At 51.2% G+C, this 13,762-nt stretch overlaps 1 protein-coding gene across 1 annotated transcript in view; it reads left to right on the top strand.

Moving 5' to 3' along the window:
* Nucleotides 1-13,399: 13,399 nt before the first annotated feature.
* The window catches only part of LOC112967337 (mitotic-spindle organizing protein 2B-like), a 15,805-nt gene continuing 15,442 nt past the window's right edge, over nt 13,400-13,762 (top strand). Inside the window, exons 1-2 of the mRNA XM_026068428.1 lie at nt 13,400-13,581; nt 13,660-13,751. Coding sequence (XP_025924213.1) covers nt 13,406-13,581; nt 13,660-13,751 — 268 coding nt within the window. The 5' untranslated portion in view covers nt 13,400-13,405. The remainder of the gene's footprint in view (nt 13,582-13,659; nt 13,752-13,762) is intronic.

Genomic DNA, 13,762 nt, shown 5'->3' with positions numbered 1-13,762 from the left:
CTTCCCCTCTCATAAGTCTTAGGCAAAATCCCTGAATTTCACAGTTCTGTTCTCCTTGTCTGGGTATTTAGTGACTCCAGTGCTGTTCTTCATCTTCCTGACACCTTATCTTTGGGTCAGTTTGTTCCTCCTCTTCATTTGAATGAAGTTACATCTGGCACTCTGTAGCAGTGAACACATACCTTGCCTTTTCACCTTTGTTCCTTCTGGATGCTTTCTACCATGCCCATGCGCATGCATTTCCATCTATAGTTCAAGCTAAGCTTAAGCTCTCTGTTACTAATGTCCACTGCGTTTCCTTTACCCTTTTCCTGGGGCCCCATCCTGCCATGCACAGAAGAGGGGATGGCAGGGACAGATTCACTGCTGGCCAGCAAAACCTGAGCAGAGCAAAGCAATTGGTGAGTTTGTAGCCCTGTGTCTGTCCTCTTTGTCTATCTTGCAGTGGGCACCCAGGCCCAGCGGATGCCCTTGATGGTGCTGAGTGGGCCCAGTGGGTTGTTGAAGGCTGTGTTGAAAACGGTCGTCATCCCCGTTGCCTACTCCTGGGAAGGAGCCTATCTTGGAGCTTTCTTGGGGAGAAGGAGATGATGTTCCACAGGAACGTGAGGACCTCGCATGCGGTCTGTGCCGCTGCCGTGGTGGGCACCCAGCTCTGCCCATCTGGAGCTTGGAGGTTTCCAGGATCTCAATTTTTAGCCAGGGGATCGCCATCCCAGCTGATGATCGTGGCTTTCGAACTGTCGTGGGAACCATTGGGTGTGACCAGCATGCTCCCAAATTACAGCCACAGTTTGGAGCCCACAGAAACCATGACGTTTTGTTCCTGGACGCCTCAGCCATCATCGCTCCTTAAAAGGCAGCAGTTTGAGCTCCTCGGGTGCTTGGTGTCACCTTACAGCTGTGCTCACCTAGTGGCAGCTCCAGCTCACTGGCTGCCTCTCTCCAGCCCTGTTGGCCTCCCAGGGAGGCACCTTGTCCTGCAGGGATGGACCAACTCTGGCCAGAGAGTTTTTGTCCCTTCATTGCATCTGTGAGGAGGATGGGTGAGCACCAGAGCCCACAGAAAGGTCTGGAGATGCAGGAATACCCTTTCAGAGAGGCTCTTAGATGCCCTTGATCCATTTAAAAGGCTTAGAAGGGCCTTTATAGCCCTGTGGCCAGCATGATTGCTCTGAAGCTGGGTTTTGTATGCATGTACTTAAATTAAACAGCTTTCATAATGCTCCCTATGTAGCAAAATGTGCAGCTCTCTGCAGAGACCAGAGTGCATGCATGCTTTTGCATAGGAGGTGGCAGTGGGGCTGCTGGCTGAAATACCTGTTCTGACTCCTGCAACGAGGGCAGCAGATCCCTGCAGCTCTCCCAGTTTGTATCCAAACAGCAGCTGCTCGGTGATTGTAAATACCTGACCTGCTTCCAGGTAAAACAGCAACTAGCTTGGTTATTGTGTGGAGTTACTTTAAGAAGGGCCAAAGCTTGATTCAGCTGGTGTTTGATGGGTATTCGTGGGCATATAGGTCCTGACTTTTCCCCATCAGCGACTCCATGCTGCCCACCAGCCCTGGTACCCCCCAGCCATTTGAATTCATGTTCAGGATGAATCTCTCCCCACCTTGCTGTGTTGTTCTCCTTGTTGCACGCTACTTTGCTTCTCACGGGCTGTGTGCAGTCATGTGTGAACACTACCCAATGGAGCTGCCTCTTTGTCGTGGGAGAGCTTGACTTTAGGTTTCTTTCTTAAAATGGCTGATTGTGATGAAGGATTTTGCCCATGACATTTTGCATGGTGCACTGGAGGGAGATACAGGCTGATGCTTGGTGATGACATGATGCTGAGAGAGCCCCTGAGCTGCAGAGAAAAAGCTAAACTGTACAGCTGTCCTGGCATTTAACATCAGGCAAGAAAGCTCAGATCAGCTTGAATTGGGCCTAGCACCTACTCCTGACTCAGAGAAGGTGAAAACTCAGCAGATGGGCTTCCCGGGACCTGGCACAGGCAAAGTTCATGGCTACAGATGGTAGCAACCAGTTCAGATCCCTGCAGTCAGCTGGGTGCTGCTCTCCCCAGTCAGCAGAAATGGTCCTTTCTTGGGGCAGGAGCAGAAAAAGTCTTCCCCGGGAATGGGAAGAGCAGAGAACAATTTTTTTCCATGTGTCCAACTGGAATTCCTTTCCTGCAACTTGTGCCATTGCTTTTTGTCCTTTCACTGGGCACCTTTGAGAAGCATCTGGCTCTGTCTTCCCCACGACCTCGCTGTAGGTAGTTGGACATGGCAATTACATCCCTCCTCAGCCCTCTCTTTGCCAGGCTAAACAAGACCAACTGCTTCAGCATCTCCATCTCATGTTTTCTAGCTCCAACCATCCTAGTGACCCTCCGCGGGACTGTCTCCTTATACTGGGGGGAACAAAACTGGACACAGTGCCCAGATGTGGCCTCACCAGTGCCAAGTAAAGGGGAATAACCACTTCCCTTGACCTGCTGGCTACTCTCATAAGATAATTCAGGTTGAAATGGACCTCAGGAGATCTCTAGTCCAATCTCCTGCTCAAAGCAGGGTCAGCCATGAAGTCAGGTCAGGGTCAGGAAAGGCTTTTTTGGAGAGCAGCAAATTTGCCCTAGGCCCAGTTAGACTTTTTGCATTCTTCATAACCCCAGACATAAAGAGGGTTGCAAATTCCCTGCACCTTGAGGGCAATAGGAAGCCCAACAGGCTGGACCTCCTGCAGTGGAGGAGGTCCTACAAGAAGGAAGTAGGGGCAGGGGGCAGGATGAAGAGCCATAGCAAAGAGTCAGCCCACAGCTTGATGTGGGGTCAGGGGATGGACCTGAGCTTCTTAAGTGGGGCAGATTCTGTAGAGCTAGTGTCTCAATTTGGGATCCCCATAAAAAGTACATTGTACTGGGCTCTGGGTCTGGTCAGCATGTTATACCCTCTGTTTGTGGTCAGAGCTGATCTTCATGAGCTCCCCAGAAAGTTTAGACAGTTTGAATCAGTCTTCCATGGGTACTTTAGTGTTCCCTCTGCCATCCTGTAACTGAAATGAGGGTTGTTTGGAAATGAGAATGGGGCAGCCTTGCAACAGGGTTAGAGAGGCTCCTTGAGGATCCTCACCCCTGGGATGGACGAGGCCCTGAGCAACCTGATGTGGCATTGAAGTTAACCTGTTCTGGGCACAAAGGTGGACTAGACACCTTTTCCTGTAGTAATTTCCAACCAGGTTGACATTGTTGCAACCTCCTGTGTCCTCCCAGCTGCCTCTATTCTCTGTCCCTCCTCTCTGCAAGTGAAACAGCTGTCATTCATGGCCTGTGCTATAGTCCCTTGCTAAGCCCTCTGTAATCGCCAAGCTGTTTTAGCATGCTGCAGGCCCTGATAATGAAGGAAGGAAGTTTGTTTCATAATTGGATTAGCACTGCTGGGAGCATGCACTTGCACGGCAGTCAGGTCTGAGCTGGCGCAGTCCCCAAGCCCCGTGCTGCTCCCTTGGTTGTGGTCCAGTCAGAGGGCTTGGGGCCGTGCTCAGCGCAGGCTCCTGGCCACTCTCATGCCTGCACAGGACTTTGCTGGCTGAAAAACATACTCTTGCAGGAGGAAGCCAGCCAAGAGGGATGATAAGCTGATCCAGGGCAGAATTTCAGCCTGTCCTCTTTGGAAGCGGGGATGTGTTTCTCAAACTCCTTCACAGTCCCTGATGCCTCCTACCCACTGGAAGTAAAGCAATTTGGTTAGCATCAAGCCCAACATCTGTCTCATCACCCCAGCCTGAGCCATCTAGGCTCCTGAGTCCCACCACAATGGTGCTTAGGCTTGCAGTCCTGGGCTATCCGTGTTGAGGGATGCACTCAGATGTGGCATCAGCCTTTCCCAGAGAATGCTCTTTTTCCAGTACCTCCTTGCTTTAACACTTTAGGACCTGATTTCTCCCCAAAGGATTACACATCAGTTTGCACCTCACAGGAGCATTGGGATGCTCACACTGGATGCAAGACGGAAACATCTCAGATACTAGAGAGCATCACTATAACTTTGATTCATGCAGGATGGGTGGAAACCCTCAGATGAGTGTAGGATGTGGTCCCTCATCCATGGCTCCTCCCTGACAGTCTGGCCCAGAGGAAAAGTTCCCTTCAGCCCAAATCTAGTGAAGAGTTTAACCCCAGACCTACCAGTGATGCTTGAGGCACTTGAATATAACTGAAAACACAGTGCCCTGTCGCCAACTGCAGTAATCTCCAGTGCTGCAGGAGAAGGATCAAATACCCTAACAACTCAGTTGCCAAAATTTATAGCAAAGGAGAGACATTTCTTCCTGATCCCTGCAGGCTACCAGCAAAACATGCAGTGTAGCACATACATAGCGCATGCATGTATATGGCACACATATGGCCTGGCTAAATGCCTTCTTTCAAACCCTTTTGTAGAGACCAGCATATTTGACACAAGGGGCAAGTTTCAGCTCCTAACTCAAAGCCTATTCTTGTCCAGCCCTTTCAGTACACTTTCCCAGCATCGTCTCAAAACAGTTACTTGCTTCTGGTGCCCTGTTTGAAAATTGCCCTGAATCATCTCTGCTTGGATGCCTCCATCCAATTTTCAGTCTGTATTTGTCATCAGTTCTGTCCTTTTCCTTGCACAATTTTCGATGGATGTCTCCAAAATGGCATGCTCAGGAAGATCTTACAGGTGAAGATCTTCCCTTGCTACTGATGCAGCTGTGTCCTTCCTGAAAATGCATCCCAGACATTATCACTCCACACCCTGGTCTCAGCCCTGAACCTTTTGCTGTTAATATGAGCAGGATCATCTCAAGACTGGGAGTGGAGGAACAGTGCTAGTAACATCTCTTCACCCAGAGACTTCCCTTTTTAATACAACCCATTGTTAACCTGATTAGCCATTTCCTCTTCCACCCCATCACTTCCATCACTGGAAACTGGTTCATATTGGCTATCAAATCAAAATCAAACCCTTTGTTTAAATCTAAACAGCCTAAATGTGCTGTATCACCATGTCTGAGTTAATTATTGAAGAAAAATCGTTACATTAAACTGACACAATGCATCTGTGATAAATCCTGTTTCCATTTGCCTTCCTATCTTTAAGTACTGTTTCCTTCAAAACCTGGTCATAGCCTTAGAAGGATATTAAAGTCTATATATGTTTTAATCCTTCTTTTCCCTCTTCTGGATGTGGATGGCACGTTTGCTGAATTTGTTTATTTGAGCCACAACCAGATTGTCCTAAACCTTGCTCTTCCTTCAGAGTGAGGTGACCCTGCTCTTTTCCTCCTTGATCTCATTTTATGTAGCCTGAGAACATTTTTTGATATTTGAAGGTACATGGAAGTGCAGCTCAATAGTGCTTGGGCAGTTCCTACTTTCTGGGACACGGTTGTCTGAAAAAGCCACTTTACATGCTTCTTTAGGTCTTGTGCTCTCCTGTTTGAAGTGGTCAGGTGTACAGAGGCATCCTTAGCTCTTTTTTAGCAGTTTGTAATTGCTTGAAAGGTAAATGTCAGGTTATGCTGCATAGACTAGCTCCGTCCCTTCTACATTTACACCCTTGAGCTTGTTAGTCCACTTGCTGTCCCTAATTCTTTTCTGTACATGGTGGAAACTGCTAACTTTAGAGGACTTCTCAAGTCTTGTAGTTCAGCCTCAATGAAACTTAGGGCTGATTCTAGCAAATGGGGAGGGAGAGTGACCTGCCTTGTGATCTCTCTGCATGCATGCAGCATCTCCTAGTCAACCGTCGTCCCATGCATTCATAGTGTATCCTCATTTGGTGGTTGTGCCTCAGGCACTCACTCCATCACATCTTGCTCAGCCTGATGACCTGCACAGCTACAAGTCTTTCTCTAATTTCCAGGATAAATGTATGCATGCTGAATTTTTCTCCATTAAATGGCAGTGCACAGCAAGTCCTGATTTGTGTCTGTGTGTGACCGATGGGCTCTCTGCACGTGCATGTCCTCATTCACTGTTCACATAGGGGTAGCCTTGCTGCGTGTGTACAGTGCAGTGTGATTTACTGCCCATATGCAGCATTATGGCCTCTGTGCGCATGCACGGTGTGTCCTGATTTACTGCACACATTAATGGTTACCTCTCTGCAAATTCATAGCACGTCTGCTTTAGTGCCTGTGCTCAGTACACTCTCTCTGACCGTGCACAGCATGTTCTGATTTACAGGGCAGGCTCCTCCATCTCTTTGCTGCTGTGTAGAGCACCTTGAGTTACTGCATACCCATGCCACTGCCTCTCTTCAAGGGGAATAGTCTGGTCCATTTGCCACTTGTGCACAGGATGGTCTCGGATTTACTGTGTATGCAATGGCTGGGCTCTCTGTGTGGCTGGAGAGCAGTACGGCTTCCCTCTCTGCGTGCACAACATCATAATTATTGCATGCGTGTTGGCAGCAGGTCCTGATTTCCTGCACATATGCCATGAGTCCCCTGCGCAGGCATGGCACGGCGGTGCTTTCTGCATGCATGGTGCCACCTATTATAGCAGGTACTATCATTGTGTCCCAACATTTGGGCAGCAGACCCTGATTTTGGAGTCTTCTTGTCCAAGCCTGTATCCTGCTTTGCCTGTTCCCCAACACAGAAATAAAACAGAGCAGAGGCGTATTCACCAAGACTGAAGTGAAATGTTTGGCCACAAGCCTAGGAAAAACAAAGATAACCCACAATTCTAGCCGGTAGTATATTGCGAAGACTGTAGACACCACACTGCACTGAATTCCCTTCTCCTTCCGCACATGCAGGATGGCTGAGCCCACCAGCTGTCTGGTCTCCTCTGCCCCTGGCCACCTGCTCTGTTCCTCCTGGCCACCTGCTCTGTTCCTCCTGTAACCATGTCTTACAAGGACTGAGACAGCCTCGCACCACTGTCCCAAGACTTTCCTGGCTCCTGTCCTGCCCTGGAAGCTGTGGGCTACATGGTGATTAGATGTTAAAGTCCTGCTGGAGGTAATGGAGTGTGTCTGGTGGGCAGCAAGACCCAGCATCCTGTAGGATGGTGTTTAAGTCAGAGTCCCAAATGCCACCCATATTGCAACTCCAGCAACTGAGGTCATCCCTGGAGACATTTACAGGCTCCCAGTGGCTTCCTTTATGGACCTGTTGATGTGGGAGAATGAAAGAGGAAAACTGGCATATCAGAGACTCCAGAAATGCTTCAGAGGGCAGAAGAGACCACACAGCATGTTCAACAGTCCAAAGGAGACTGTTGTCACTTGAAGAAGTTGCAGAACATGCCCATCCAGGCCTACACCAGGAAAGGGAATATTAAGGAAGACATGACCTCACAGCCATGGCTTTTGACAGCCCATGAAGAAAGCAGGGACTCCCATCCCTTGTCCTGGGAAGGTTTCCAGTCCCAGCTATGGTGCTGGTGGCTGGAGCACATGGAGAGAGCTGCCAGACTGAGGGGAACCCACTAGGTCTGGCGAGGAGAGGGTGCAAGGTGGGACTCTGCCAGTTCATTGCACGGAAGGAGGTTTCTGGGTCTCCTCTTCTTTCCAGGACAGGGGTGAGGTAAAAAGCATCCTTCCCTGTTCTGCTGTGACTTGTAGCTGAGCTCGCAGATGCCACAGACTGGTGAAAGTGGTCCAGGTGGGACCAGGAAAGGCTGGAAAGTGCATCATCCATGCAGTGAGGGCTCTTTTCCATGTGGTCCTGTCCCGGATCATCCTCGCTTGTGCTCCTTCTTTCTTTTCACCCCTGCACATTCCCAGGGGAAGCTGTGGACAGAGTCCCTAAAAGGCCTTTCATTTTTCACATCCCAAAATAGCCTACACTGTTCCCAGCTACCCCTGGTTTAGTGGTGCATGTCTCCAAGAGATACGCAGAGGCTACCATGCTCCTGGCTGAAGGCCTCTGCTGATAATGGATGCCCTTGCATTTGATTTTCAGACAGTCCCAGAGGAAGTTGCACATCATACGCCACTGACACAGAGCGGGCGAGAGAGTGAGCACAGGGATTTTGACTGGTCCCTTCCTAGCCGTGGGCCCTTGACTGCCCCACTCAGCTGTGGGTCCCTCTGAAAGTCCATTATCTGGGGCAACACAAGGCCTTCGTAGCTGTGCCTCTGCTAACCCGGCAGCTGGTACAGTAATTCACACTGGCAGCTGCTGTTCCCACTATCAGCACTGCGATAATTGTCCCCTCCAGGCTGGTCCCGCTCAGGGCCATTAGCAGCAATATCGTTCTTTTATCATAATATATCTCATTCACATCTTGACAGCTACAGTAAATGTCTGTCTGTTACTGCCTGTGAGGACGCAAGGTCAAGTCGCCCTGTGGCGGGGGATAATTTAGACATGCTCACAGGTTGCTTGGAGTGTGGAGAGGGAGCGTATGTCTCCCATGGCGTATTGCAGACATGGGCCAGGGTCCCTCGTGGCAATGCTGGGGGGGGATGACATCCCTGCATCTTGCCTCCATCCCTGCCCACCCTTTCCTGCAGCTCTGCCACCCGTTCAGCAATGGAGCTTGTCTCTCTGTGGTCTGTGTGTGTGCTGGGATGGGGGGAGTGGAGACATGGGTGATCCCTCCTTGATGCTGGAGATGCTGCTGATTTCCATTTAGATAGAGGAATTTCAATCTAAGCTTGATGTCTCTTTGCCACAGTGGAACTAGAGACCCAAATTTCCAATTTTCTTTCCCACACAAAGCCAGATGCTCTCTGTTGACTTGTGAACTGAAGTGCATTACAGATGCTACAGCACAGGCAGACAGTCAAGAGCATGAATGCAACTGATTATTCATGTGTAGCTCCATGGGGCAGCTGGCATGCAGGTGGCTGCATGGGTCCTTCCCTACACCCAAAGCTGCTGCACTTCCTAGGGCCCACAGGGCTTTTACCACCCCTCATTAACCCCTCTCTCTGCTACCCTCTGGGGCAAGGAGATAAATATCCAGGTAAAAGCACCCGGGGCTGGCCCCCAGCAATGCAGGAGCTAGATGACTTGGAGGACAAAGCATAGCCACACAAAGAGAAGTCACCCAGACAATCCTGACACAAAGGCAATGAAAACAACCAGCTTCTTTTCTCTTTCATCAGGAAAAATGCAAGAAGAAATTCAGCAAGGGGGTGGGGATGCCCCCATTTATTGCCTGTACCAGGTACATGTTTGAATGATCAGGGATAGGCAGCTTAAAAGGAAGCTTGTGATCCTTGACATGGTCACCTTCACTGTGTATTTAGGTTCTCTATTCCTGTAGGAAGAGAAAAACACCCCACATCCACCACATTTTTGCTCAGCTAAAAATATGAAAGTTTGTGAAAAAGAAGCTAGAGAGGATTGCTGGGGGACTTACAACCTTGCAGGCAGAACAGTGATGACCAACAACCCCAGTCTGGAGGTTCAGGAAAGGTGTCTACCACCAATGAAGAAAGCCTTGAGGAAGGAAGTTAAGGAAGCTAAACAGAAATGTAAGAGAGATCACCAAGAGTAAAAAGGCATCTTTCAATGAGCTGAGGTTGTATCCAAATGAAGAAAGTAAAAAGGAACATAAACTTGGGGAAGTTACATGTATGCACAGAGTAAGACAGGTCAAAAAAAATTTGAGGGACAACTTGAGGAAGACATCCAAAGTCATCATAAAGGTTGCTTTAGAGACGTGAGGAGCAGGAAAGCTGCTGGAGAGTCTGCAGACCACCAAAATATAAAAGCAGCACTCAGAGAAGACAAGGCTACAGTAGACTACTGCTAGTTCTCACTAAAAGGGGGGTGTAGGAAACCTGAGGAACCAAATAATTCCTGGGAGGCACGAATGAAAGCAAGGGGTGAGGAGAAGAAACAAAGATCAGACACTTCAAATAAGGATGCTGGAGGAAGAGATGGGGCAGAGTATTCCTGATAGCACCCTGACGGAGCCCAGGGGCCCATGGGCTATCAGTGCCTGTCTAGAGATGTGGATGAAAGAGCTGGAAGCAGGTCCTGGGGTGCCAGGTCCCCAGTGAGTGCACTTTCACCAGTGTTGGGAGTGGCCAGCTGAGCCTGGGCTAATGAGAGGGTCCCATGGTGTGGCGGGGCCTGGGACGGAGAAGCAAATGGGAAGGCTGGGGGGGAAATTGCAGCCAGAATGCAGGAGGTGGGTGTGGAGGAGAAGGAAAAGGGACCATCCCTGTGCAGGTGAGATGGATGAAGTGTGTGCCTCAGATCATCTCCTGAAGAACCTGGATCTGCTATCGAACAAAGGCACCTCAAGCCAGGCTGTCTGTGTCCTGCTCAGAGCTCATCCTGTGTCTGCTGACATTCTCTTGGAAAGACCCAGACCCCTGGGACAGCCAGCCAGGCTCCTTCAGCTCTCAGTTCTCTGCCTCAGTCTCCCTGACGCTGTGTTTCTAAGCTAGCTGGTCCTCCATATGCTGCCACAGCCCCTTCTCCATGCTTCTCTCCCTCTGGGCTGTGAGAGACACACCTCACTTTCTGCTGGGTATGCCACGGTCTCCCAAGGCCACTGTGAAGGTCATGTCTGCCGATAGGCTGTACTTGAAGGCACAGCAGCACCAGTTGCTGAAAAATAACAGCAATTGTCGTATGCATCAGGTGTTAAGGAAAGAGGTGGTCTGATGGTTGAGGAGTGAGCCTGTGGTAGGTTTGGGTTCAAAGGATGTGTGCTGCTGTGACCTGTTCTTCTCCCCAGTGTTGTTACCTCTTTCCCAGCTGAAAGCTCTTGGGTGTAATCCCCTGACTGGGGTCTACACATGGTGGAAAGAGAAGGGGACTGGTGACCTCAAGGACAGGGATGGAGCTTGGAGCATTGGGTTGGGCAGATACCATGGTTGCAGGTGTGAGGGATGAGAGCTGAGAAGATCTCAGTCTCTTTGTCTCCATGGTCAGAGAAGAGCTTCTGTGCTGATGGGGACCAGGGAGATGCAGTGAGGGGAGCCATGGGGAAGCAATGCTGGGAGGGCTGGAGGGGTGCATCTGTGTGTGTGTTTTGTTTCAGCTCACAAGAAGCCAGGGGAGGTGGATGCTCTGTGAGGTAAGGCAAAAACAAAGGGGAATCCTAAAGGCTTTGCTCAGAGTCCCCCTCCCTCTATGTACCTCTTGGTGAGGACCTGTTTCTGCGGGCTGAGGGTAGCCAGATTGCCCAAAGGGTGGACTGTGAGAGGTTGAATGAAGAGTTGGTGTCCAGATGACTTCTTCCTCATGAGGTATGGGAGAAAGATATCTACTCAACCTAGATGAAATATGCTCCCCTCCATGAGGTTTGGGGGCAAAGAAAATAGGTACAGGCGTGCAAGTAAAGATGGCGCAGGCTCTGCATGCTCTGCAGCATGTCCAGGTGACCCATGAAGCAGTCCCATGAGCCTGAACCCACACTGCATGACAAACTCGGGAGGGAGCAAGTACTGCATGCTGCGGCCAGTCAGTTTTGGGCTGACTTTGAAATACTGAAAGAAATTGTTTGGCAAGGATTCCAGTGATGAACAAAACAGTAAAGGATTAAGACAAATATCAAAGCATTTGTGAAATGTTGTTGCCATCTACTGGACTTTGGTGAAAGGACTGGAGGAGCTTAGCCAAAATCAGGCCCAACAAGGTCTTGGTGGTTTCTGTACTGTCTCAGGCTCTGCTTTCGTACCCATCCCTCCCGATCTAGTTCTAGCTCTGCAACAAATAAGGAGTGGCACTGAGATGCGCTCTTTTGACAGCAACAAACTGTTGGAGCTGCTCAGCTTGTCCTGCACAACTTTGACACCTGGGGCTGCATGCCGGCACGTAGGGTCTCAGCTGGAGTGTGCAACAGCTGGTCAAAAGGAGATTCTGAGAACTGCCTTAGCATGGAGCTTCCTTTGCTTGCTCTTGGAGCACCTGCCAGGTCCTGACTGCTGACAATTGGAAAAATATCTATGTGATACCTGGTAAACATGCGCAATGCCATTAAAAATATTCAGGCACACAATCATGAGATGAAGGCACACAACAGCAAAGCATGGAGATGCACAGCTAATTTAATGCAAATGTCATGAGTTAATAAAGCGTAAAAAGATGTAACTTGTCCAGAAGCAGAACCTGTTAGTGAAATGCATGTGACAAAAAGGGAAATTACGCCATTTTTAGCAATTTGGGACTAGACATATCCTCCTCCTAGCCTGCAGTCTGTCTGAAGCCTGGTCTAGGTTATACATCTTTATATTCTTTATATATTTCTTTACGGAAGCCCCAAGTCAGCTTAGCAAAGGTGTATGTTGAAGCTAGTAAGATTTTAACTTGTATTATTCCATGACTATTACGAAACACCTCTTGAGTTAGTTTTGCTCCAGATGTTCAAGTCCATATGATTTTGCAAACCTTACAGTTTGCTCTATTTCCATGAGTTTCCTTATTTCCTTCCTGAGAGCATTACAATATTCAGCACCCCCTAAAACACCGATATGTGTATATCAGGCTGACTGAACACCTGCGTTATTTGCAATAAATTAAAAGATATGTTTGACAAGAGTAACTACAGATCCTGATTTGAGATGTGCTTTTTTCTGGATGGGCTGCCCCGGTGTTGCCACTGTCATAGCTACAGGTACCTGAGGAGGCAGACATCAGCAGGATGTGAACCCCATGGCCCTCCGTATTGTCCCTGGGTGTCACGCCAGGTCCAGCCGCCCCAGCGTGGGGTGCCTTTAGTGAGCATGGTGATGACTGTCCCTGCTTTGGGATCTGGGAGCACAGGCTGCCCCCAGGGCACTGCCTCCCCAGGCGCTTGGCAAAGCACCACTGGGACAGGGGATGCACCTAACCACATCCCTTCGCACCCTGCTGCAGCCTGCCAGCATGGCATGGGGGGCCACGCGGGGGCATGGGGCAGGGCATGGAGGGGAGCAGGACTGGGCTGCCCTGGGCCTGCCCAGAGGCCCTGGGAGCATGGCCTGGGGCTGGGGTGTGAGGGGGCTGTGCAGGGGCCATGTGGGGGTGTGTGGGGCCTGATGGAGGGTGTGTGGGAGACAAGTGGGGGCTGTGTAGGGGCTGAGCGGGATCTGTGTGGGAGCACTGAGGGGGACTGAGTGGGGGCTGTGAAGGGACTTTGGGGGGGGCCTGTGGGACTCAAGTAGTGTTGTGTGGGGCTGAGGTGGCCATGTGGGTGCCATGTGGGGCTGAGCAGGGGCTGCGTGGGGCTGCATGGGGCCTGTGCGGAGCCATGTGTGGGGCAGCGTGGGGCCGCGTGCGGAGCCGTAAGGGAGGCTGTGTAGGGGTCTGTGTGTCGGCCCCCACCCGGCTTCCGCGCGCCCAGGGCGGGGGAGGAGCACGCAGACGGCAGGCCCAGAGCGGGGGGCGGGGCGAGCTCCGCGAGGGGCGGGGCCGGAGCGCAGGCTGTTGGGGGGCTGGAGCTGTGGGGCGGGGCGAGCTCTGCGGGGGCGGGGATAAGGCAGCGCGGGGTAGCATGGCCGCCATTTCGGGGGTGGCGATGTCGGGCGCGGCTCTAGACGGGGCGCTGGGGAAGGCGGCGGCGGCGGCGGCGGCGGCGCGGCCGCGGCGGAAGCTCCTAAGCGCGGAGGAGGCGGAGCTGTTCGATCTGGCGCAGGCGGCGGGTAGTGGGCTGGACCCGGAGGTGTTCAAGTGAGCGGCGGGGCGGGCGGGCGAGCGGCGACTCCGGCGGCGCCCCGGCGCCCGCCGCTCAGCGCCGTGTCCCCGCAGGGTGCTGCTGGACCTGCTGCGCATGAACGTGGCGCCGCTCGCCGTCTTCCAGATGCTCAAGTCCATGTGCGCCGGGCAGCGGCTGCCGGCGGGCGCGGAGGGC

This window comes from Apteryx rowi, unplaced genomic scaffold (genome assembly GCF_003343035.1).
Source record: "Apteryx rowi isolate R43461 unplaced genomic scaffold, aptRow1 scaffold_27, whole genome shotgun sequence".
Classification (NCBI taxonomy): Eukaryota; Metazoa; Chordata; class Aves; order Apterygiformes; family Apterygidae; genus Apteryx; species Apteryx rowi.
This window is presented reverse-complemented; position numbering and strand designations above follow the sequence as displayed.